Below are 27,277 nucleotides of genomic sequence, written 5' to 3'. Positions count from 1 at the left end.
ATAGATGTTTATCCGTAAATTACGGTCAGCATAGGCATAGATAATATTATAATAAATCACGACGTGCAGAGGTGAGACTATAACGTAAACATATTGATTTATTGGTTATTATTGTAACTACTATATTTTTTTTTAATTTGAATATCGTATTACTGTTATATTGTTTTAGATAGGACAATAAAGTATCAGTGATAAAAAAAATAATTCAACAATAGTTTTTAAAAATATTTATTGTAATGTATGTTCAATCTTTTAAGATTCATCAGTTAAACTTTATTAAAAAAATTATGAAGAGATATTTAAAAACTGATTAGCCTATTTTTTCTAAATAACTAAGAGAGTAGCTTAGCACATCAGCTTTATTTTTTAAGAGTTTTATTCATATGATTATTATTAAAATTAATATGTCTCTATATTGTTTCTATAATCAAAATAAATTTTACAAAAACTCATAACTAAAAATACATGGAATTTAAAAAAAACTGGTTTTATATAAATAAAATTAAACCTTAATGGCTTTAGATGCTTGGAATCAAGATAAAAATTTGTCAAAATATCTCAGTTAGGCAGAAGGTTATAGTAGTATTCAAAGTTTAAAATCTAAGAAATTAGTTGAGAAAATCCAATTAAATTAAAAGGATGATACTAATAATACTATTTGCTATAAATGTTTTTTAAGGGTCAAAGGATTTTAAGAAATAGTTTTGGAAGAATTGGACTTTTTGGGTGTGGGATTGTGATTGATCTTCAAGGTGACCATCCCTAACAAAATTTAAAATATAAAAAACCTGTTGAGCAATTCTAATAAAATAAATAACTAAGAAAATTATTTACTATAAATGTTTAAAGAATTTTAATAAAAAAATTTAGAGTTATTGGATTTTTTTTATGAGTGCTGTCCAAGGAACCAAATTGACCTTTAAGGTAAACATCCATTACAAAATCTAAAGAACTTGTTGGGCAATTCTAATAAAATGAGAGGTAGGATACTATAGAATATTCACTGTAAATGCTCCTTAATTTTCAAAGAATTTTAATAAATAGTTTTGGAATTATTGGCCTTTTTTGAAAGTGGTGTCCAAGGAACAACTTTGCATTACATCCATTACATACTTCAAAATCTTAATTACTTGTGCGATTTTAATAAAATAGAAACTATAATGCTAACAAAAGTATTCACCATAGAGGTTCTTTATTGTCCAAAGAATTTTAATAAATAGTTTTAAAATTATTGGCCATTTTAGGAGTGGTTTTCAAGAAATAAGTTTGACTCTCAAAGTGACCACTCATTTCAAAGTCAAAAATCTAAAAAAAAACTTGTTGGGCCATTCTAATAAAGTAAGAATTATTATACTAAGAAAAGTATTTACTATACAGGGTGTTTTTTATATATTGCGACAAAAGTCAGAAACGTATTCTTTGGACAAAAATTCGCAAAAAAGTTCCTATAAACATAGGTCCTAAACCTTTTAGGTTTTGAGCTACAGGGTGGAAAAGTTTTAACAAAAAAAAAATATTTTTTTTTCGATAACTTAAATACCCCTGTAAATATTTGTCCAAAGATTGGTATACAGCGTCTGTGTATCCAGAGCCATTTACCAACATACTTTTAACATTTTTATATTCTCCAGTGGCGTGTGTACTGGTTTTCCGCTGAATACTTTGAATTAAGAAAAATGGTACGCTACTGGTTTTTCTTGTATTAAAAAATATTTTTGAATTCCCCGTTTTATTTGCAACATTTTTGATCCCTTGGATTTTGTCCGTTAGATGCACGGTTTTCGCACAAAAAATTAAAAAACATTTTTCTGCTTTGACTGATCGCTAAAATTTATTTTTTCTATGATCGTTATAAAAACTAAGTTTTTTTTTTTAATTTTATTTAAAATTTCATTGTAGTTCATAATATGTCACTTTATTTAACATGTTAAAAAAAGTGACATATGAGTAAAGTGTAGATGATTTCAATTCGAACACCTTACAAATTGGGGTACGGTCAATATACATCGCCAATATATATCGCTGGAAATTCCCAAAACCTGGCCCGTTCAACGAGAAATTTTGTCAGAGAGAGGTAGGCTAAGTCCCCAGCAATAACGTGTAAAAGACGAAGACAAAAGATTACTACCGGCGCTTGGGGTTTGAATTTTGGACGGGCCGGGCCTATAGAACATAAAAATTCTACGATAAATTTTACATGGGCCTGGTGTCAGTGGCGTTTCATGTTTTATTTCTGGTTTAGAATCAGGTGTCTTAAGAGTGTGTTGGTCGCGTGTCGTAATTTTATAAATTAATTTGTTGTTACCATTGTGGTCTTTGTTTTTGTTGTTGCTTTTGTCGGTGTTAATACTGTTGTTGTTACTGTTGTTATCACTGTTTTTAAATACTTTTTATCTAACAATTTAAAATGCAATTGTGGAGACCTTTTGATGTTTCTGATAATGAAATGGTCAATTTGGAAGTTAATTTCGACTTGGCGTAATCGGAATTTTTAAATAAAGACTTACATGTTCAAACCCAGAGAGTTGTTTTAAATATTTTCAATTGCCTAAAAAACGAAATGCGCGGGGTCTCACAAAACGACATTTTAAAAAGAGTTTGTGAGCTGACTAAACTTGCCCGTACTACCATCTACACAGTGATAAAAGCCGGAGACGTCATCGATCATTCTGTGAAGAGAAAATTATTTTTTACAATCCTCCTGTGGCACGCCTATGCTTTACAAAGAAGATACCGCTAATGACCCGAGTTTTAGTTTTTCTGCTGTTCGGATTGAGTTCATATGGACTATAACGTATTAATGTTTCACGCTTCCAAAATCGCGAAGTAGCCTGTAAACATAATTTTTTTTAACGTAACTACGAACAACGCCGCCGCAACGATAATCACATTCTTGTTTAAGAGTTTAATCTCTTTACCACATTCTTCCTCTGCCTACGATAAAGTTGATATTTGCAAGATTTTGTAATATTTTAAATTTTAAATCATAGTCACTGTCCGTCAGTTGACAAGATTAATTTGTTAAAAAAATGACTAACAATTACACAAATAATGAAATGTGCGATATGCACTTCATTTATGGACTGGCTAACGGAAACGCACTGAAGCCTTGCGTATTGCTGAACGTTACCCGAATCGTGTAAAGGTCGGGGCACACATATCCGTACCGAGACCGCACCGTGCCCGCAGCGTAGCTCGGCCGTGTCTCGGTGCGTTATCTCTCAAAACACACATCTCCGACACACGGCCGCATCCCGCATCGCATTGGACGGTCACGACGCACTTCAAAGTAGTCAGTTTGGATCGAAACTTAATTGGGTTGGTACATTAAATTTAGTTCAAAGAAAAATGTTCTCGAAATTTGGTAATGATCAACAAATACAGCATTGGCAATACGAGAACAACTAAAAGATTTCTTTAGTTCTGTAGAGGGCAGCGTAGATTGGCAGGAAAATACAACCCTGGCAATTTAAAAAAATTAAATAATGGATCATATTTGCCAGTTTTTTTAGATGTTGCATTTTTTTCACTAAAATGTAGTAAATAAAATCTAGATCGTATCAAATTCATGTTTTTTTACTAGTTATTTGGTTTCTTCGCCGTAAAAAAATATTTTCTAAGACGAAAATCCCAAACAACTAATGTATAATCTAGTGGTAAAAATATTGGTGATTAAACTTTGTAACTTTTTCTTATGTAAATTTAAAAACTAAATAAAAACCTAGTATATTAAGCAATTGGAATTTGCGTATACAACTATCGTTACGAGTTATTTAAGTAAAAATTAAATTAAAATTTTTGAATAAAAACTTTAACTTGAAGAAGTTTTATTTCGAAAAATTAATTAATATTTTTTTATGCATATAGAAGTACCAACCTTAGTTAAAATAAAATAAAAGCTTTTCAAAAAACTGCATGTCTCCTATCCTAAAATATGAATTAGAACATTTTCTAGGTCATTTTTTTACACCTGATCTTACACACCACTTCAAATATCAACCTCAATCTTCGTTTGGTTTTTGTAAAATGGGCTGTAATGCATTTTAGAAAAAATGAATCAATTTCACGGTGTATAAAATAATTACAAGTGGAACAAACTATAATAGCCGCTTACTAAAACAAATTCGCTCATCTAGACAACCGGATGTTGCCAAAATCTACCTAATATACTACAAATTATTTAACAATTTTTCGATTTAAATTTATTAAAAATATGTTTTATAAATTTAGACCCACCTTTTATGTTCAATTCCAAAGAAATTTTCTTCCACACTTTGTTCTTATAATCTGTATTCCTATATTTTTCATTTTTTTAATCATACAGTGATAAAAACTTCCTTACTTCCTCTATTAACCTTTCAATTTCCATTTTGAATAGCTAAATTTTATTGCTCGTTCGAGACCGTACAACGCACCGTCACCATTGAAAATTAAACATAACTATTCCCACTCGTCACGGATGCGGTGCGTGCTACATGCTCGGGCACGGTGTGCTGATGTTAAGACTTCGCCATATGATTACTATAGTGTTGTTGACAACCGAGACACGGCCGAGCTGCGCTGCGGGCACGGTGCGTCCTCGGTACGGATATGTGTGCCCCGACCTTTATTCGTCATCACTCCATGTTTACGCGTTTACACCAACGTCTAAGTGAAACCGGCAGCTTTAAAAATCTCACCGCTGAAAACGGACATCCCCGAACAGTTAGTTACTTCTCAAATTGAAGAACATGTGCACAATGAATTCGAGGAAGATCCCACCGCAAGCACTAGGAAAATTGCTCAGACGGTACACATTAGTAACTTTACAGTTTGGAATAATCTTAAAAGAAACCTTTTATACCCGTATCATGTTCAGCGGGTACAGGCAAATGTTTTTTTTACATGACGGTGCTCCAGCCCATTTTAGTTTAGTGGCTCGGCAGTATTTGGATACTACGTATTCAAATCGTTGGATAGGTATTCACCCTTGGCCCCTACGGTCTCCCGACTTAAATCCGCTGGATTTTTTTTGTTGTGCCACCTTAAATTACTGGTTTATAGAAATCCAATTGATAATGTGGAGGAATTGCGTAATCGCATTATAACGTCTTGTGACATAATTCGGCAGATACCAGGAATTTTTGAATAATATTACTTAAATAAATTTAAAAAAAAAAAAATTATCACTTAAAAACTTGTATATTAAATTAAAGATTGTAGAAGGAAAAGTTTTAAATCCTCAATTACAAATTAATTAAATTGGGCTGGCTTTTGTACTAAATTAATTAATAAAAATTTTATTATTTATTATTAAAATTGCAATAAACTAAATAAAACGAATAATTACTAGAATAAAGAAAGTCTAATCAAATCTGAGCAACATGTCCATGGTTTTTCATTTTTTGTGCGAAAACCGTGCATCTAACAAACAAAGTTCAGGGGATCAAAAATGTTGCAAATAAAACAAGAAATTTAAAAATATTTTTTAATACAAGAAAAACCAGTGGCGTACCATTTTTCTTTATAAAAGTATTTAGCGGAAAACCCGCACACACGCCACTGGAGAATATAAAAATGTTAAAAGTATGTTGGTAAATCACTCTGGATACACAGACTCTGCATACCAATCTTTGGAGAAATATCTTCAGGGGTATTTAAGTTATTGAAAAAAATATTTTTTTTGTTTTAAAATTTTATCACCCTGTAGCTCAAAATCTAAAAGGTTTAGGACCTATATTTATAGGAACTTTTTTGCGAATTTTTGTCCAAAGAACACGTTCCTGAATTCTGTCGCAATATATAAAAAACCCCTGTATATGCTCTTTAATGTTGAAAGAATTTTAAGAAATATTGGCCTTTTTTGGAAGGAGTGTCCAAGAAATAACTTTGACCCTCAAAGTGACCATTTCATTATAAAGTTCAAAATATTAAAAACTTGTGCGATTTTAATAAAATAGGAACAATAATACTAATAAAAGTATTCACTGTAGATATTCTAATTTTAATAAATAATTTTGGAATTATTGGCCTTTTTTGGAAGTGGTGTTCAAGGAATAAGTTTGACTTTCAAAGTGACCATCCATTTTAAAGTCCAAAATCTAAAAAAAAACTTGTTGGGCGATTGTAATGCAAAACTATAATACTAAGAAAACTATTTACTACAAATGCTCTTTGATGTTGAAATAATTTTAAGAAATAATTATCGAATTATTGGCCTTTTTTGGAAGTGGTATCTAAGGAATAATTTTGACCCTCAAAGTGAACATCCATTATAAGGCTCAAAATCTTAATTAATTAATAAATAGTTTTGGAACTATTGGCCTTTTTTAGGAGTGGTGTTCAAGGAATAAGTTTGACCCTCAAAGTGACCACTTATTTAAAAGTCTAAAATCTAAAAAAAAACTTTTTGGGCGATTCTAATAAAGTAAGAATTATTATCCTAAAAAAAGTATTTACTATATATGCTCTTTAATATTAAAAGAATTTTAAGAAATGTTTTTGGAATTATTGGCCTTTTTTGGCAGAGGTGTTTAATAAAGAAGTTTGATTTTTAAGGTAACCATTCATTATCAAGTCCAAAATCTAAAAAACATGTTAAGTAATTTTAACAAAATAAGAAGTATACAGGGTGTTTCTTAGCCTATACGCATAAACTTACTGCTGACGGCAAATAATGACCTTTAGTGAAAAAAAAAATTAGTAAAATAGTTTTAGTTACGGAGATAAACGACTTATTAATTAAAATTTTAAAAAAAAAAAACGTAAATTCTCCAAAATAAATGTTTATTTAACTATTATAGTAACTGTTTGAAGTTATTTCCATGACTTTCAATACATAATTGAGCACGCCTAATCCAAGAGTTGCAGACAGGAGCTAATCCAGGTTGTAGTCGAATTTCCTCGGCGGCAGCAAATATCCGATTTCTTAATTCTTGTTCATTGTCAACTTCGGTTACATACACCAGAGATTTTAGGCGGCCCCAAAAATAAAGTCAAGTCATTAGTAAAAAAATTATTAAAGTAGTCAAGCGGATTAAGGTCGGGTGATCAAGGAGGCCATCCAATTGGATCACCTCGGCCTATCCATCGTTCGGGGCACATTCGATCCAAATGCCGTCGCACTGGTCGCGCAAAATGTGGTGGAGCACCATCGTGAAGAAGCCACAAATCCTGCCTAATGTGAAGAGGGACTTCTTCAAAGAGTACCGGCAAATTTTGTCGCAAGAATTGTAAATAAAGAGCACCAGTTAGACGATTATCCGAAATGAAAGAGCTAATAAGTATTCCGTTTACAATTCCAGCCCACACATTTACTGAAAATCGTTGTTGAAAGTTTGTTCGCCGAATGGCATGCGGATTTTTAACTGCTCAAAAATGCGTGTTGCGAAAATTGTGAATACCATTGCGTGTGAAAATTGCTTCATCCGTAGCTAAAATGTTCCTGGTAAAGTTTGGGTTTAACTGCTGCTGATGTAACAACCACTCGCAAAAGTTTACTCGAGGCGCATCATCCCTTGGAAGTAAAGCTTGTACCCTTTGAACGTAAAATGGATACAGTAATTCATGTCTTAAAATTCGCCAAACTGTGACTGGTGATAATTCAAATTGCGTTGCAATTGTTCTAGAGCTTATGTTAGGATGCTCTTCGATGATAACTAAAATCAAATTCTCCAGATTTAAAATGCGCGTAGGTCTAATGGCTCCACCATGTTGCCCTTGCGTCGGCCGCAAATTTCCAGTTTCTCTACCCCGCTGAACCACACGCAAAAAAGCTTTACGCGACGGATGATACCTATGAGGAAACCTTTGTGCATAAAGATTAGCTGCAGCCACACTGTTTTGTCTTAATTCCCCGTATGCCAGTAACATGTCCATTAGTTCCTCATTTAAAAAATTATGCGGCATAATTTTAATAAAAAACGAAATACGACCACAACTGTATCAACTGATAGCAAAGTAGGTACTACTAAATATAATAAACATCATCCGGATTTGTTTACTTCTTAATTTGAAAACAAAATTCTACCTGATAAAGTTATTACGTTTTTGTAAAAAAAAAAAAGAATTATCTCAGACACTAAAAATATTTTACTTAATTTTTTTTTCGCTATTAGTCATTATTTATCATTAGCAATAATTTCCCAAGTTTATGCGTATAGGTAAAGAAACACCCTGTATTACTAAGGAAAGTGTTTACTATAAATATTCTTCAATTTGCAAAAAATTTTAAGAAATAGTTTAAAAATTATTGGACTCTTTTGAGACTGGAGTCCAAGGAACCAAATTGACCTTCAAGGTGACCATCCTTTACAAAATCTAAAGAACTTGTTGGGCGATTCTAATAAAATAAGAAGTAGAATACAAAGAAGAATACTCACTATAAATGCTCTTTAATGTTCAAAGAATTTTAATAAATAGTTTTGGAATAATTGGCCTATTTTAGACGTAGTGTCCAAGGAATAACCTTAACCCTTAAAGTGACCATCCATTATAAAGTTCAAAATCTAAAAAAAATTGTGCGATTTTAATAAAATAGGAATTATAATACTAACAAAAAAATTCACTATACACGTTCATTATTGTTTAAGGAATTTTAATAAATAATTTTGGAATTATTGACCTTTTTTGGAAGTGGTGTCCAAGGAATAACTTTGACCCTAAAAGTGACCATCCATTATAAACTTTAAAATGTTAATTACTTGTGCGATTTTAATGAAATAAAAACTATGATACTAAGAAAAGTATTCACCATAGAGGTGCTTTATTGTTCAAAGAATTTTAATAAATAGTTTTAAAATTATTGGCCATTTTTAGGAGTGGTGTCCAAGAAATAACTATCCATTATAAAGTCGAAAATCTAAAAAACTTGTTAAGTAATTTTAATAAAATAAGAAGTATATTACTAAGAAAAGTGTTTACTATAAATATTCTCTAATTTGCAAAGAACTTTAATAAATCGTTTTGAAATTATTGAACTTTTTTGAGATTGGTGTTCAAGAAACAAGTTTGACCTTCAAGGTAACCATCTCTTTCAAGATTCAGAATCTACGAAACTTGTTGGATCATTCGAATAAAATAAAAAGTATAATACCAAAAAGAGTATTCACTATAAATGTTTCTTTCGGACAACTGGATAAAAGATAATTGGCACCTGTCAATGACTAGTGATAGTTCAATAGGACCATAATGATAGTTATATTATTTTTAATATATAGTGCCATTTACAGTAGATAATTATGACAGTTTAATTTATTATTCTGTTATTACATAATTGTAAAATTTTATTGCTTAGCTCTTCACTTGATGTTATTGACGTTTACACCTGAGTCATGAGATTCATAACATATGGCTGGATGAGTATAAGATAACTATGATCTGTCCATATATTGTGACAGTTAAACATTAAAACATAGACAGTTATATTATTTCCAAAAGATAGCGACGTTGACCTTAGTTAATTCTGACAGTTTAATTTTTTTTTATGCTAGGATATTTAGGTTTACTTTAATTGCATGGCTCTACATTTTACGTTAATGATGTTGACATATTACTGGTGAATGAGATACAGGATAACTGTCATCTCTTAATGACTAGTGACAATTGAACAGGAAAACAATGACAGTTACTTTATTTTTAATGGATAGCAACATCGAACGTAGTTAATTGACAGTTTAATTTATTTACTTTGTATAATATAATGGTTAATTTGCAAACGCAAGTTTTGAAATATTAGGCTTTCAAAGAGGATGGTGCTTATCCTACTAGGGGCCAAGACAATGATTTTTTATTAGATAGATTTGAAATGGTATTTTTGCAAACTAGAAGGCGTAGATTAGGAATTACCTTTTTATACAGACTCTTAAATAATAAAATTGATTGTACCCAGTTAGTAAATCAAATTAGGTGCATAATTCGCAGGTTAAACGTAAGATGTTTCTTAACTTTTTATTGTCAACGTCCTAGAACGAATATATCAACTAGAGCGCCAATAAATTATATCTGTTATTTGTTTAATACTTATTGTACAGATTGTGATATTTTCTATAATTCTTTGAAAGCTATTATTAGCAAGGTTAATTGATCTATTACAGTCTACTATTGTTTATCTATTTTATAGCTTAGGTAAGGGTTATGATGTATTACAAAATTTTGTTGAAATATTTTTTGTTTCTCTTTTCTTTTTGGTTTTTTTTAAATTTTTTTTTATGAACTTTATCAAGATTCATTTATTTTTGTATTTTCTGTAATTGGGTGATACACCTGTTAAAAATATACGACTATTTATTTATTTATTGCCTGGCTGTACTTATGACGTTAACATTTTATTAATAAAAATTATGATATATCACTAAATAAGGTAAAAGGTAATATACAGTGGTATATTCAGAAACAAAATTGCGGTGGCTACCTTAGGGCGGGTAAGGTAATTACTCAGGTAATGTATCCAAGGAAAAAGTTTAACCTTTAAGGTGCCATCCATTTTAAAGTTCAAAATCTAAAAAAAATGATAGGCGATACTAATAAAATAAAAAAAGTGATACTAAGTAAAGTTTTCCTATAAATGTAATTATATTGTAAGTTTTAAAAAATTTCAAGAAATAGTTTTAAAATAATTAGAGTGTTTTGTAAGTGGTATCCAAGGAACAAGTTTGACCTTCAAGATGACTATATATTTTGAAGTTCGAAATCTAAAAACTTGGTAGGTGATTTAAATAAAATGAGAGATTTTTAAGTGGTGGTTTTGCACATTTCGCTAATAGCATAAAATTTAATAATAAAATTGAGGAAATTTAGTTACTAAAGTAGTTTATTAGCCAAAATCTTAGTAGGTTTCAACAAAAATTAAGTTATTTTAACCATATAAAAATGTGGTGAAAATAACAACTGCGTCTTGTTGAAATGCCTAAAAAAATCTTGTGAATTTTTTAAAAATTATTTAATTCTACTAAAGTAAAAGTCTATTCTAAATAAGTCTATTTTTACTGAAAAAAAATTATTTCAACAATGTCATTTAGTTATAGTAAATAAATATTCCCGTAAAATCGGACAAGCTAATTCAAACTCCACCAATCACAGGAGTCTATTCGATCAGGTGATCGGCGATCGGCCATTAGTCACTATTCTTTATCGAAATTTTCAATGTTGTTCGGTCCCGCGTCCCTTTTCGTTTTATGTTAATTGCGTTTCGATTCTCGGTGGTTCCCTATAATATTTGTGAGCATGTTTTGGTTTGAGTAATTAGATAAGTGCGCTTTTATAAGATAAAACAATATTATATTTCGATATTATAAAATTTAAGAATTAAGTAGGTTAACCGCAAAAAAATGCGACATGGCGGCTTATCTGCAAGCACATTTTAATAAAAATAAGGGTTTGCAAGCACAGAGTATTTCAGATCAAGATGCCACACATAATATTAGATTTTCATGAAATTTGTGCAATAGGTAGTTGTAAAACAGTCTAAGACATTCCAGTCAAGAAAAAGTATACTAACTAACAGTTAGTAAAATCGGTGAATCAGTCATCAAATAACTTGACAGCCCTCATCTATGAAAATGATTAAGATTTGTTGGAGATCTTCCTTAATTACAATGGACTTGCGTCGTATTTCGACGGCCGCCCAATCTTGTTGTTTATTATGGACCTACAGTTTAACGTGGGTTCCGAACCATGAGTGTTTTTGTTTTTGTTTTTGTAAGACAAACACAAACAGCCATGCTCGTGCCAGGATTCGAACCTGAGACCACACGATCGCATCGTGAACACTCTGCCCACGGTGCTACCGGGCTCGGCTGTTGGATATCTTAAGAACAGAAAATAACGTAAATCAATTAGAATATGTGCAGGAGGTAGAGGTAGCTCACGTCATTCATGTATCAAGCCTGATAGATAAGCAAACCATTACTAAAATAGTAGATTCTGTATCTTCTACTTTTAATGAACATGCAACAAGAAAAAAAGATTTGACATATTTCCCGAGGTTGGTATAGTAATATACAGTTAAGACAGATTAAAAAAAGTGTTTTTTTAAAGGAAGGTTCATTTATATATGGTGTCTCACAAAAACATTATAGCCATCAACATCATACCTAATATTTTGTTTAGATCGGAGGTAGAATTACTATTACATCCCAAGGGTTATAAATAATATTTTGCTTTAAGCTTTTCCCCCCTTCTCCCAATAAAATCCCAAATAATTAACAAAAATAATTGTTCCGTATTGACTTTTAGTAATAGCGGTTAATTGACCGGTCAGGTTAAACAAATTAGACCCGGTGCCGCTTAACAAAATTGAAACTGTGTTTACACGGGCAGTAATTACCGAAATCTACTGATAAATCCTCCTAATTAAAATAGAATTGACTGCAAACAATAACAATTACCGGTGCTAAAAGTAATATTGGCTTAATTCAATAAATATCGGGCATATTTTGCTAATTTTATTCCAAAAATGTGGTTAGAAGGGATTGGATTAGCCACGGCTCGGGAGATTTACAAATTAAATTATGTTTTATGCGATGTCACTTTATCGATCAAGTTTAATTATTAATTTTCAAACGGGATATTCAAAATGTTATTGAATACGATAATTATGGACCGTATGAATAAATAAAATTTAATTTTGAAATTTAATGGGGTGTGAGGTTTCGAGCTTTTTAATACCGAATTCGGCTTACGTTCTATTTATGGTGAATTTCGAAATCATTTTAAAGGGATGATATAATAATCTTTTTTCGAGTTTTATTAATTAAATTTTAATGTTGATTTCATTTATTTATGTAAAGGATAAAATGACACGCGTATATTTTTTATAAATATTATTTAGCATTTTCACTATTTTTAAATCATAACTGTCAATTAACGATCTGACTTCTTAATTACATAAAAGGGTCCAGCCACATGTTAAAATTTAAGTTGACCTGGTTTAATTTTATTTAAAATAATAATGATTGTATAGCGTATAATATTAAAATGGACATAAATTTTCACTTATTTAAATTCCCTTGCTCTTTTCCCTTGTTGCTTTCAAGTTTAGAATAGTTTAATAACGTTTGGGTTTATTTTCATATTTTATATTTACTTAACGGTCTGATTTCATAATTGTTTAAACAACTGGATTATTGCTTTATGAATATTTAAACTACAATCTGGTTTAATAGGTAGCTAATACAACAAAGACTTTATTAGACTTATTTGTCGCTTGACAGCTTTGGTCTTTTTGTAGTAAGCAGTCTCATAACCGTCTAGTTTTATCATTAGTCAAATATCACATTTTTGTTATAATAATCTTATTCATAATCATTTGTTCTTTTTTTCTGGTCTGGTTTGATATACTTTTATCCTTTTCTGTCTTGACTTTAAGATTAGAAAAATTGATTTTAATTTAAGATTGGATTCATAATTAATCCAAAAATTAATTGACTATTTCATAAATATTCTTATAACAGCCTGGATTTATAATCAGTTAGTAGGATAAATACTTTATTTTTATTATTAACTAAAATAGGTCAAATAACTCTTATTTCACAGTAAGCAGTCTGATTCCATAGTTAGTAGGGTTCTTATATAGCGAGTTAAAAAAAACCGGTTTAATCTTCCAGGTTCTGGTTCTCAAGAATGAACAGAAGCATTTTCATAAAACAACAAGCATAATACTTTTGACTAGAAAACCTTTGACTACAAATAATTTTTATATTCCCAGGTAATTAAAGCAACAGTTCTAGAGATATTAAGCTTTTTGTCTAGTGGCGATCAAAAAACATATTTGATCTTCCGGGTCCAAGAAGAAGCATGATATTCAGAAAGATTTAATAAGAACATTGTGATATAGTTTAAGAGAAATGAAGGTTTTTATGTTATGGGCTGAAAAAGCATATTTGATGTTCCAGGCCCTAAGACTCACTAATTAATAGGTACATTTTTATGAAACAACAATATGAAGAAATCATTGTCTATAAATGTTTCAATCCAAGCCATAGTTTTAGACATATTAAAATTTTTATCTAGTAAAATTTTAACAGCATATTTGATCTTCCAGGTCCTAAGTCTCAAGAATTAATATATCAGAGCATTTTCATAAGACAACAACCATCATATTTAGAAAAGCATTGGCTACAAATAATATTAATGGTCCTAGTTAATCCAAACTACAATTTTAGAGATAATGAAGTTTTTTCTAGAGGGTTTCAAAAAATATAATATTAGATATATTATTTTTTTGTATCCAGTGGATTCCAAATTGCACATTTGATCTTTTAGGTCCAGGATCTCAATGACTAATAGGAGCATTTTCATCAAACAATAAGCACGATATTTAGAAAAGCATTGGTTAGAAATGTTGTTTACAATTTCGATTGCAACTCTTAGTAAAAAATTTATATTCAAATCTTCCGGTTTTGCAAAAAAACCAACCATATTAAGTGGATTTTGCAAAAGCTGCTATTCTCCATAATTACAAATAATATTTTTATTCGATAAAAAAAAAGATATTAGAAAATATTAGCTATATAAATAAGAGTTTCTTAAACAAAAATCACACTTGGTTATCTTGGTTATTAATATCAATTGGTCATCCATATTAATAACTCTTGGTTATTAATATGGATGACATATCCGATCAATGTTTAGTATTAAGTAAATTAAAACTTGAAAAGACCCGTATACCAAAGTCTTTACATACTTACAGGGACTATTCAAATTTTGTTTTCGTAGATTTTCTTAATGACATTTAAAAAATTAAGTGGCAAAATATATTTAACTTTACTGATATTGATGAAATGGTAACTTTTTTCCAAAAAAACGTAATTAATGTATTTGATATTCATGCGGCCTTAAAAACCTCCAAGTTCACTAAAAGTAAAGCTCTATGGATTACTGACAATATACGATTTATGATAAAACTTAAACAAAAAGCCCTCACGAAGTATAAAAAACTAAAAACTGATGCTGCGCTTAATGAATTCAAATAAATTAGGAATTTTGTAACGGGTGCATTACGTAGCGAAAAGAAAGCCTACTTGAATAAACAATTTAATTCAAACCCTACTTGTTTTTGGAAAACATTGAATTCTCTTAACATAACATCTAAAATTTCTCCTTCCACAATTATTAGCGATTCTCAAAACGCACCTGATGGACTTAATTCTTTTTTTATTAATAGCATTCCCAAGGTAAATACGGTTTGCACTTATAATGGCCTTAAAACTAAGTATACAAATAAAGTACACCCTAATGTTAAGAAACTATTTCAATTTAAAGAAATTTCTGAAAAGCAAGTTGAAAATTTGTAGTATAAAATCTACTGCAACTGGTTCTGATGGCATGGGCATTAAAATAATTTCACTTTTAGTTCCTTATTTAACACCCTATATAACTTTTATAATTAGTAAAGCACTTGTATTATCCAAATTTCCATCTGAATGGAAGAATGCTGATTTACTGCCCATCCCAAAAAATAATACCCCTACGGAATTTTCTCATTATTGACCTATAAGTATATTGCCAACCCTTTCTAAAATATTGGAAAAGGCCATGTATATGCAATTAAATATTTTTTTAGACTTAATTCCATAATTCCTATTACTCAGTCAGGGTTTCGATCGCAGCATGGTACCACGACAGCACTATTGCATGTATGTGACGATATTTTTAGTGCTTTGGATAATAGAGACTGTATTAGTGCTGCTGGACTATAGCAAAGCGTTTGATACTCTGGATCACTCTCTTCTTCTTACCAAACTAAAATATTTTGGATTACACGAGTCGGCGCTGAGTCTACTTTGTGATTACTTAAGTAATAGAAAGCAAAGAGTGCGCTTAAATTCCACCTTTTCAGAATATTTAAATATTAGTCAGGGAGTCCCTCAAGGCAGCATTTTGGGGCCACTACTATTTTCGATTCATACTTGTGATTTTTCTGAATTCCTGCATAACTGCAAGTCTCACCAATATGCAGATGACGTCCAACTCTACTCAGCTTTTCCGATAAATGAACTGAATACAGGCTTAGCACGCATTAATACCGATTTAAATCAAATTTTATAGGTGTCTAATTTTCATGGGCTGACTCTCAACGGTACTAAATCTAAACTATTACTTTTTGGAATGCCTAAATCTTATTATTTGAATTTAAATTTTATTATCGATGGACATATTATACAACTATCTGACTGCGAAAGAAACCTAGGCATTCTTCTTGATAATCAGCTTAATTTTGTAAAACATACTTCCAGTATTTTACAAAAAGCCTATTATAAATAGAAAATTCTATACATGCATAAAGATATTTTATCTTCTGATTTTAAACTCAAATTAAGTGATTCGTTGGTTCTCTCTTTAATTAGCTATGGTAGTGTACTCTTCTGGCCAGCTCTTGATCAAAAGGACAAGTTAAGCCTACAAAAGCTACAAAATGCTTGCCTAAAGTTTTCCTATGATAGAAGAAAATTTGATCACGTCACCCCGTTATTTCTTGCCTCTGGCTGGTTGAATTTGGATGAACGTTATAAAATCAATATGGCTGTTCTTGTTTATAAGGTACTCCATAATAAACTTCCCCAATATTTATATGACAAATTATCCAGTCATAACAGCATACATGGCCGTGAAATGCGCCACTTTGCAAACCTTTTGATACCAAATCATAGAACTTCCAAATTACAAGAGTCTTTCAGTTATAGTGCGGTTAAGGTATATAATTCATTGCCAAATAATCTTAAAACTAAAACTTCGGCTGTCTTATTTCGAAAAGCTGTCAAATGTTACTTTTCTAACACTGCGAACTATTAACTAAAATATAAAACATATATTTCATTTAATTTTAAATTATATCACTAATTACTTACTTATTACTTTTTTCTTTCTTTTATAAACTAGATATAATTATAATTATTTTAATAATTAATTACGTCATGTGATGTAAGCAAAATTCTATTTTAGGCTTCTTATAATTTTAGGCTTTTCTTCTTATTTTTTTTTTCTGTATGTTCTTCATAATGTTTAAAACTTATTCAATTTATTTATTATTTACATTGTTATGCTTTTGTATGTTAAGTTAGCAGTGCGGTTAGATAGAGTAGCCCCAGGCTAGATCTCGCCTCATTTTTGGTTAATAACTTTTGTAACTATTTTCGTAATATGAAGGCATTTATTATTATTATTATTATTATATCATTTTTCTCGTAACAAAATAAAGATATTAATTTTTGAAAGGTAATGGATGTTAACTGCCAAGTTTAACTTTAGGATGATTTTGCAAAGGCAGAAATACAATGTTTTAACTCAACTTTATGTTTTTGTCCGTTTGGTTATAATGTAATAAATAAATACTCTTTCAGGTGCTGGATCTCAAAAATTAATAGGAGAGTTTTTCTGAAATTACAAACATGATATTCAGGAAAGCATTGACTGCAACTGTTATTTATAATTTGTTTATTAGTCACTTAATGGCCACGTTTCATAATCAGTTACTAAACAGCAATTTGATTATTAAATAAACCACGTTCCAATTTCATAAATGGCAGATGTTATAACCTATTATTATTTGATAATGATTAGCCCATTTCATGCAATTTGTTCCTGAACACCGAACGGTGACGTCATAAAACGCCTTTAAAAACTGAAACTGAACGGCACAGCAACTTCATTTTTTTAGGGCTATGACAGTTTAGAAAATGAAAGTCGGCGCTGATAACGGTAACTATACAGTTTTCTTTACACTTAACATTTTAATTTTCTCGCGAAATGTACATCAATATTTCTGCTGAAATTCATTTTCATTTTGGGATTTCGTTGACAGTTTTGATAATTTAAAGAGTGTTGCCAACTGTCATTTATGTAGCGCGAAATTCAAATCTCTTTACCAAGTCGTTCGTAAATGATTAAAAATGCCTTAGGATAGTTATTTGGATTCACTTAGCATTTTAAATTTTCTGCCACATGTGCTTTGATATTCCTGCTTTACGGCACGGTAACGCCACCTTGGTTATAGAACTATTTTGACAGTTTTCATATTTTAAAGAGTAATAACAGTTGTTTGCAACTTCTATGGCGTGAAATTTAACTATAAATAAATTTTTTTAGGACAGTTACTTTTTATATTTACTCAACATTTTAATTTTACTGCGAAATATGCTTCACTAGTTCTGCTAACGTTACGACAATGCGATTTAAGTTTTAAGACTTCTTTTATAATTTTGATTTGTTAGATGGTACGGCAACGTCATCGTTACTGTAGGACAATTTTGACAATTTAAAGAGTGTTATCGATGGTGTCAATAATATAGCGCGAAATTCAAATCTTTTTTTTATCTTGTACTACTCATCTGTAAACTATGTTAAATGCTTTATATGAGTTATAAATTTTATCCTCATTTTTACTTTCCATTTTAAATTTCTCACACAATGTACTTTTTGATTGAATTTCGATAATTTAAAAAGTATTTAAATAATTTAAAATATGGCGCGAAATTCAAACCGATTTCCCATGTGCTACTCGCCTGTAAACTAAGTTAAAGTGCTTTATGTCAGTTACAAATTTAACACCTGTTTTTATTCAATATTTTAAATTTCCCGCTAAATGTGCCGTGATATTCTCTAGTAGTAGACTTCTTTGACAGTGTTGACAATTAAACAGCACTGCCAATGGTATCATCTCAATGACGCGAAATTCAAGTCGCATTACTATGTGTTAGTCGTCGGTAAACTATGTTAAAATGCCTTATAACGTTACAAATTCCATCGTTGTTTTTACTTAACATTTTAAAACTTTCGCCAAATGTGCCTTAAGATAGCTGCTAAACGATACGGTAACGCCATATTTGTTTCAGGACATCTTGGACAGTGTTCACAATTAAACAATATTGCGAACAGTGTCATTTCTATAGCGCGAAATTCAAATCACTCTATCATGTGCTAGACGTTGGCAAACTATGTTAAAATGAGTGTTACTAATTTAAATTTCGTTTTTACTCAACATTTTAAATTTCCAGCCAAATGTGCCTCAATATTCTTGCTGAACGTTACGGCAATGTCATCTTTACTATAGGACTCCATGGATAATTTTGACAATTTAAAGTGTGTTACTGACGTTATTATTTCAAAATGCTTCACGAAGTACTAGTCGTCTGGAAACTAGTCTAAAATATTTTATTAGAGTTATAAATTAAATCCTTGTTTTCACTCACCACTTTTAATTTCCCGCTAAATATACCTCAATATCTCTTTTAAACGATAAGGTAATATTGTCTTTGCCTCAGGACTTCTTTGACAGTTTTGACAACTTAAATAGTGTTGCCAACGATGTCAGCTCTGTGGCGCAAAATTCAAATTACTTTACCAACTGCTAGTCCTCTGTAAATTAGTTTAAAATGCCTTATGAGACTTATTAATTAAATCTTTGTTTACACTTAATATTTTAAATTTCCAACTAAATATGCTTCAGTATCCTTGCTAAATGGTACGGTCATGCCATCTTTAAGACTTCTTTAACAGTTCTGATAATTTAAAAAAGTGTTGCAAATGGTGTCATCTCTATGGCACGCAGTTCAAATGGTTTTATTAAGTGCTAGTCGCATGTAAATTATCTTGAAATGCCTTATGACTATTACAAATTCTTTTTTTATTTAACATTTTATATTTCTTGCCAAATGTGCCTTTATAGGACTGCTCAACGATACGGCAACGCCATCTTTGTTTTATGACTTTTTTGACAAATTTGACAACAAGAGCAATATTTCCAATGTTGTGATCTCTATGGCGCGAAGTTCAAATGGCTTTATCAAGTATAAGTCATCCGTAAAATATGTTAGAATATCTTATTAGAGTTACACATTAAATCGTTGTTTCCACTGACTAATTTAATTTATTTGCCAAATCTACTTGATAAACGATACGGCAACGCCATCTTTGGTTTAGGAATTTTTTGACCGTTTCATAATTTATACAGTATTGTCAACCGTGTCATCTCTATGGCGGGAAATTCAAATATACCAAGTACCAATCGTCTAAAAATTATGTTGAAATGCCTTATAAAACAAATTAAATTCTTGTTTTTACTTAAGATTCTAATTTCCTAGTTAATTAAAAAAATTATAATATTAAATTTTGTAACTTTTTTGTAAACTATTTAGAGGTCTGCTTACATGTAATATTAAAATGACTTGACTTTTATAATAACTTAAGTAATACATTTACCTTTATTTTACGAGTATTTTTAATTCTCTTTAATTTTTTATAATAAATCTTAGTTTTTCTTATAATTTATTGAAAATTTGACAATAAAAATGCATAAATGCGCTATACTTTCCATTATTAAAACACTTGCTATTTATACTTTAGTAATTAGGCAAATAATTCTTTATTTATTTGCAATACATAGTCAAGTCATTACCTAATATCATGAATAGTGAAAAACAACATTAACTCAAACCGCCAAAATAGTTCAGACATCAGAATTAGTTTATCTGGATGTCATTTAAATACACTTAAGTATTTAAATGACAGTATTTAAGTATAGTGAATTTACTGAATTCATAAGAAAGTACGTAAACGAAATTCAGCCGCATTAGAAAACAATTTAGAAACCAAATACGCAAATTTTCTTAAGCAAATATGAACCGTATCCAATTACTTAATGCACAATTTTCCAACTTAATTTACTTACACAAAACATGTAGATAAATCTGCTCTTTAACCTCTTCTCCCACTCCATTATTGGCCACACATTGATAGACACCTGCATGATGTCGATCCACTTTATCCAGAACCAATGCCGGAGAAATAATGCTCTGTTCACCTCCCGGAAGAAGGTTATTTTTCCGCGACCACGTGACCTTTGGTACCGGATTTCCCGAAGCTTTACACTCCATACGTACCGAGGAGCCTTTTTTAACTTCAACACGTCCGTTTGAGGTTATGTAGTGAATCCTTGGAGGAACTGAAATAGAGAATATTTTTTTTAATTTTTCCATCAAAAAGTAAATGGTTACATTCAGACATTATTGTGTAAAAAGTGGAAGTAAAAAAACCGCACTATGTAGCTTCTAGTATACTCCATAGTTCAAGAAATAAGAAAAAAAGCATATCAGAACACAAAGGCAGGTATTTTGCAGGATTTTCTCGGGAAAGAATGGCAGAGAGCTTTCATATGACATATTTCCCTTTTGTGCGTTGTAGCTGAGTGAATTTTAAAATAAAAGGGCTTAGTTTTCTTTATTACTGTCTCGAGTGGCCCTATTGAATGTTTCATTACTTATAAAATAGTAGTTTTTTTTTTCATTTCCTTAACATAATAAAAATACTCGGCATTTATATTTATTATTTTCATTGCCTTTTATATTTTATTAAATATTTAAAAGCTATTCAATAAATCACTTTTAATTTATAATTCGAATCCGGGCACACGTCGTGTCTATTTAAGTTATGCACATCGAGAGAAATCCAAACAGCCATTACCCGAATTGCACTGGAAACTTATGACAAGCGCAATCAGCGTTGCAATTTAGTTTACTCGGGATCATGACAGAACACATATTCCGAAAAAGTCTGGACTCCAGCCAGGAATCATCAATTTTCATGGGACAGTTCATTATTTTTCCCTGTTCGTTCTTTCAATTCGAAGATTTCATTTTTATTTTGTGCCCGCCGTTTGACCCGCTATAACTTTAAATTTTACGGATAAAAATAAACCGGTCACTGGTTAATAAATAACAGAATCTGTATATTTATTTTTTAATGTTTTAAAAAAAATTCGACAAATATTATTGACTGAATCAACGTTGGAATAATGCAAACGATTGGATTTATTTACATTTTGTTTTGTGGTGTTGTTTATTTATGGCGGGTCTGCTGTTTTGTGCAAAATGATTTATTGATAAGTTTTAAAAACGGCCAGAGGGCAAATTCATAAGTAATGATAAAAAAAAATATTTTTAACAACTGCTATGTCAAAGAATATATTAATGATTAGTTTTTGTGTATTTAAATTTTATTGGGTGCCTAAATTCTTGTTAGTATTTAATTTTATCACGAGTTGTGGATTATATGGTTTATTTTTAATGATCAAATACTGCCGATAAAATATTGATTGAATTATTAAAAAATGAAATATTTTACAAATTAATCTTTATTTTGCAGGGCGATAGCCATACAGCAAGTTATAATAATGTTTATATTATTGATTCATACTTATTTTATAGGTTAAATTTTTTCCAGCATTTAAAATAATGAGAGAGATTATGTTTTATAATGATACTTATTTATAAATTTTTAATATTAAATAGTCAATGGTCTTCGCATTCTTGAATATATTTTTTACACTCTAAAAATATATGATTTAAGTCACCAGTAGTGTAGTGTGTACACAATACATATATTAGATAGTAAAACTTTAATTTTATTAAATATTATGCTGAAAAACTAGAATGTCCAAATTTTCATTTAGTAGCTATAGCGTTTTTTTAATATTATAGTAATAATACTAGCAGAAGAATGATAAGGATTCTCCTTGACTTACTGCATTTTTTGATAGCGTATCTACGATTTAGTTATCACTTAACCCTATATTTGCCTTAACCCATATAAATGTTAAATTTTTGTTTTGATAATTTATATCTCTAACCAATTTCTTAGTTTCCCATATTAAAGGTTTTATTTTATTTAACCATCTGTATTTATTTTCAATTACCTGAAATGTAGACATGGTATCTATCAAATGACGAAATAAGTGGACTTCTATCTTAAGCAAAAATTGCTTTGTGTTTCACTAGCATATTTATATCTGAAGCTAGTGCTTGAATTTTAAATTGCTTTGATATGCTACAATGTTTACTGATTTAAATTCCAAATATCTAGAGAACGAATATAAATTCCTAGTATACTACCTCAGTATTTTTAAAGCATATGTATATGTTTATATGCTCTCGGAGTGATTTCTTAATTCTGATGAATAAAGAGTGTTAAATTAGGGTGCCTTGTACCGAGTAAGTAACTAATTCTAACATTGCGTACAACTCTTGACAGGCTTTACAAAGAGGTGGTTAAATCATAAGTGCTTAATTTATAAATCTTGCATAAAAGTTCTGTATTAAGATTTTTCTATTTCATAAGAAACTTGGAGCTCAGCAAGTTAGGTTCTAATGCTTCAACTTCATAAAGTGCTTTAATAGGTGTAGAACCCATAGGACCATGGCTAATAGGTAGGCTCTATATATACTTCTATTAACAGTTAGTAAGCTCAAAATCAATTCTAGACCTTATGTAAGACGTATAAGAATTACTTTGCAAGTAAGTTTTTTGTCTAAAATTATACCTAAATAAGGTAACATGAGATTTTGTGTTACATAAGTATGGTTAATTTTAAAAATATGTGTCTTGCAGAAATATATATCATGACGAAAACGTTAATTATTTTTCTAGTTTTTAACCTATTTTTTTCGTATTTTGTAGTTGACGTTGATTCGTAGGGTTTATTTAGGGTTCTACTTATAATACTACTTATATTACTAATTCAACTTATATTACAGGTTTGTATATTTTCATCATATATATATAGGTTATATAAATATATACATATATTATAGGTTTGTATATTTTCATTATAGTGTCTAATTTTAAAGTAGTTCATCTTGGTTGAAACCCCATTTTAGGTTATTTAGGTTATATTATTGTAAATCCTTATATTTTAAACTTGCTAGAATTTGTATACTTGCTTGCTTTGACTGGTAGTATTCTCCCAAAATTATTGGTTCCTTTCGGTAAAAACAATAAAAAAATGTGAAATATTCCGAAACTGTTCCTTCGGGTTTGGACGCGCTTCATGACATTTTATTCAGTTTTAATTGTTTAGTCAGTTTTTACCTTGGAAACAATTAAACGACAGTCAAGGCGAGTTAGGTTAGTGTTTTTTACGTTGCCAATAAAAGTGTATTCCCGAATTTCATTACAATATGTATGGTTTTCTGAGTAGTTCAATTTATAGGTTTTAAATTCCTGTAACTAAATAAAGAAATTTTTAATTCTTTATTTAGTTACAGGAATTTAAAATAAAGAATTTGTATTAACCATTTTTTCAGACCTTTAAATACAAAAAATACATCTGAGGATGCTTCAAAGTAGTCGAAATAATTGAATATAATATTTTGTATCAAAACTTAAATAAAAAAGATTAAGAAATATATTTTAAAAATTGCCTGAAACTGATTCCACGGAAAATATTATTTGCTTGAAAATTATTAGCCATAATTAGTCTATTAATTATTGCTTAAGATTGTCATATATATATTTCGAGAAATTTTCTTTTTATTCATATTTTGTGGCTAAATAATAAAATTATTATTTATAAAGAATAAAACTAATTAGTATTAAACATATAGTACAGGAGGCTTTATTAGGTCTGATACACTTATACAGTGCTTGCATTTCAAAACGATCCGCCCATAATAACTTTCTTAAAAAAAAAAAAAAAAAAAAAAAAAAAAAAAAAGATATACAGGGGGACGTTTACTTATGAATTTCCTGAAGTTCTGTCAATCACCTCCTCACCTCCAGCTAACCTCACCATAATATGTCTATTTGTAAAAAAAATTTAAAATTCTCTATTTAACGGTACCAAAAAAAATGAAATCGGTAAATGTGTAAGCAAATAGTTAGCGAAAATGTCTAAAAATAATGAATATTTTATTTTATTATTCGCCAAACTTTGGTATGTCAAATGGCTACCCCATGGTGTGATACATTATTTTAAAGGGCATTCATTATGCTATCAATGGTTATAAAAAAAATAAAATTGATTGACCAAGAAGCAATTAAAGTGTAAATCGGTAGGGTAAAAAAACAAATTTAATTAGTTTAACAAATGTATTTTATTAAATGTTCAAAATGCGCACCGTTATTAGCAAGAAAATAAAAAAGCCTATTTTCAAACTCCTTACGAACATTGGCAAGGGTCTGCCCGCTAATTTCTCTGTATTCTTGAAATATTCTATTTTTTAAATTCTCGATACTCTCAGGTGGGGTTTTATAAACTTTGCTATTTAAGTAGCCCCAAAGAATAAAGTCTAGTGGGGTTAGGTCCAGAGACCGCGCAGGCCATTCGACTGCACTATGTCTGCCAATCCACTTTTCTCGAAAATTTTCATCAAGCCACTCTCCAACTACCAAAGTATAGTACGCGGGAGCTCCATCCTGCTGAAAATGTATATTATTTTTATTCAATAATATAGCACCATGTTGATCTACTTTATTTTTCATAGACTGGATGATGAAAGGGTATATTGCATTTTCTAAAAGGTTTAAATAAATTTCGCTAGTCAAATTTTCTTCCAAAAAAAATGGCCCGATTATTTCATTCCCATAAATTCCTGCCTAAACATTAATTTTTTTGGGATATTGGGTTTGGCCTTCCCAAAAAACATGCGGATTTTCATTATCCCAGTATCTACAGTTATGTCTATTCACCAGGCCATTTAAAAAAAAGTTTATTCGTCACTGAAGCAAATGTTCTTCAATAAATGGGGATCGTCGTCAATTCGCTGGCACATCACTTCACAAAATTAAATTCTCCCATCAAAATCATCTTCTCCGAGTTCATGAAGAATATGAATTTTATAAGGAAAGAACTTTTTTTTTTTTAAAACTTTATGCAGATTGTCCTAATACTTCAACTTGGCATGCTTCATCGACAACTCTATTTTCATATTTTTTTTCTTATTGCAAATCGATCCCGTCTCTTCAAATTTTCGTATCAATTCTAATACGTATTTATGGCTCACGTTTTTATCTTGATACCTTTCATTAAATGCTCTCGCGGTTCTGCGAGCACACCGATCTTGAGCTCCATAAAGGAAAATTATTTCTATTCTTTCGGCTAGCGTATACACCATTTTATTAGCTCACTGTTTTAACTAAAATTGAAAAATTGCACGCGTCAAATTGACAGATTTAACAATAATAAATCGCCTGTTAAAAAGCAGATTACATTTTTAAAACGCCTTAAAAATGTAAGGTATTGCAGTGTTTTTTTGTACCTATTAGGTAGGTTTCGCAAAAAATATAAGTGAAATAAATACACATACAAAGTTATAAGACTGCAACGATTTTTGCAAAAAATTTGAAGACACTCTTTTTTCTCGCAAGTAACGGTACACATTCTTTACTTAAAAAAATAAATAATTTGCTTGAACTAAATGTACTGTTTGTTACCTTACATTTTAACTTCTAAATTGCTTGTATTTTTTTTTGATGATCTATTATAAAAAATTTAATAATTTTAAAATGATGCAGTTACCACACTAAAAGTATTCATTTAAAATACCAAGGTTTGGCGTAAATAAAATATTCATTATTTCGACATTTTCGCTAACTATTTGCTTACACATTTACCGATTTCATTTTTTTTGGTACCGTTGAATAGAAAATTTTACGCTGCTTACTATGATGTATCAGACAATGGGGGTTCCCATTGGACATATTAAAGTGAGGTTAGCTGGAGGCGAGGAGGTGATTGACAGAACTTCAGTAGATGCATAATTAAACGTCTCCCTGTATATCTAATTTGACGTATGTATGACTAGTAATACAAGAATAAAAACTACAATTTAATATATATGACAAAGAAAACAGATGCTTTATTACACAATATTTTTTAAATTTAAATTGTTAATAATTATTTTTAAAAATACTTTTTTTGTGTAAATTTTAACTTTTGAAAAATAAATAAATTTTACTGTTAAATGCAATGTAGTAAAAGTAGAAATATGCTTTTTTAAATTTTAAAAAATGCACCTAAAATTAAAGTTACAAATAATAGTTTTTAATGAAAAACCAGTTTCTAATTATAAATTTAAGCAAAAATATTAGGAATAAATTAACAATAATTATGCCAATTTTAGGTATATTAAAGTAAGTAACAGTAATAGAATTTTAATACATAATTTATCATTCAAATTAAATTTATATTTTTAAAAATTTTTCATTCACTTGCCCCATATAATTTACCTTGATAAATTAAAAAAAATTAAATAACAGTAGAAAAATAAACCGCAGGGCATTTGATTTTAAAAATAAATTATGCATAATTTAAATGTATATGATATGCACTTTCTTTCAAAATAATTTAGAAACAAATCTAAACAGAAAAAAAAATAAAAAAAATTCATTCGAAGAAGAACAAATAATGATATTATATTAACATAATATAATTAGTAACAAAAATTAAAATTAAATGAAATAAATAAAACAAATTAATGGTAAAAAAAGAATAGAAGTGTTGTGCATAAAACATATATTTTTATATTTA

The 27,277-nt window shown here is 29.8% G+C and overlaps 1 protein-coding gene across 4 annotated transcripts in view; it reads right to left on the bottom strand.

Annotated features, from left to right (window-relative positions):
• LOC126750535 (limbic system-associated membrane protein-like) overlaps nucleotides 1–27,277 on the bottom strand; it is a 524,620-nt gene that overhangs the window by 162,507 nt on the left and 334,836 nt on the right. For all 4 annotated transcript variants that reach the window (XM_050460178.1, XM_050460174.1, XM_050460176.1 and 1 more), the window contains exon 5: nucleotides 20,645–20,917. In XM_050460178.1, coding sequence (XP_050316135.1) covers nucleotides 20,645–20,917 — 273 coding nt within the window. The remainder of the gene's footprint in view (nucleotides 1–20,644; nucleotides 20,918–27,277) is intronic.

The sequence above is a fragment of the Anthonomus grandis genome, chromosome 2 (genome assembly GCF_022605725.1).
Source record: "Anthonomus grandis grandis chromosome 2, icAntGran1.3, whole genome shotgun sequence".
Taxonomy (NCBI): Eukaryota; Metazoa; Arthropoda; class Insecta; order Coleoptera; family Curculionidae; genus Anthonomus; species Anthonomus grandis.
The sequence above is the reverse complement of the archived record's forward strand: the minus strand, read 5'-3'. Positions and strand labels throughout refer to the sequence as shown.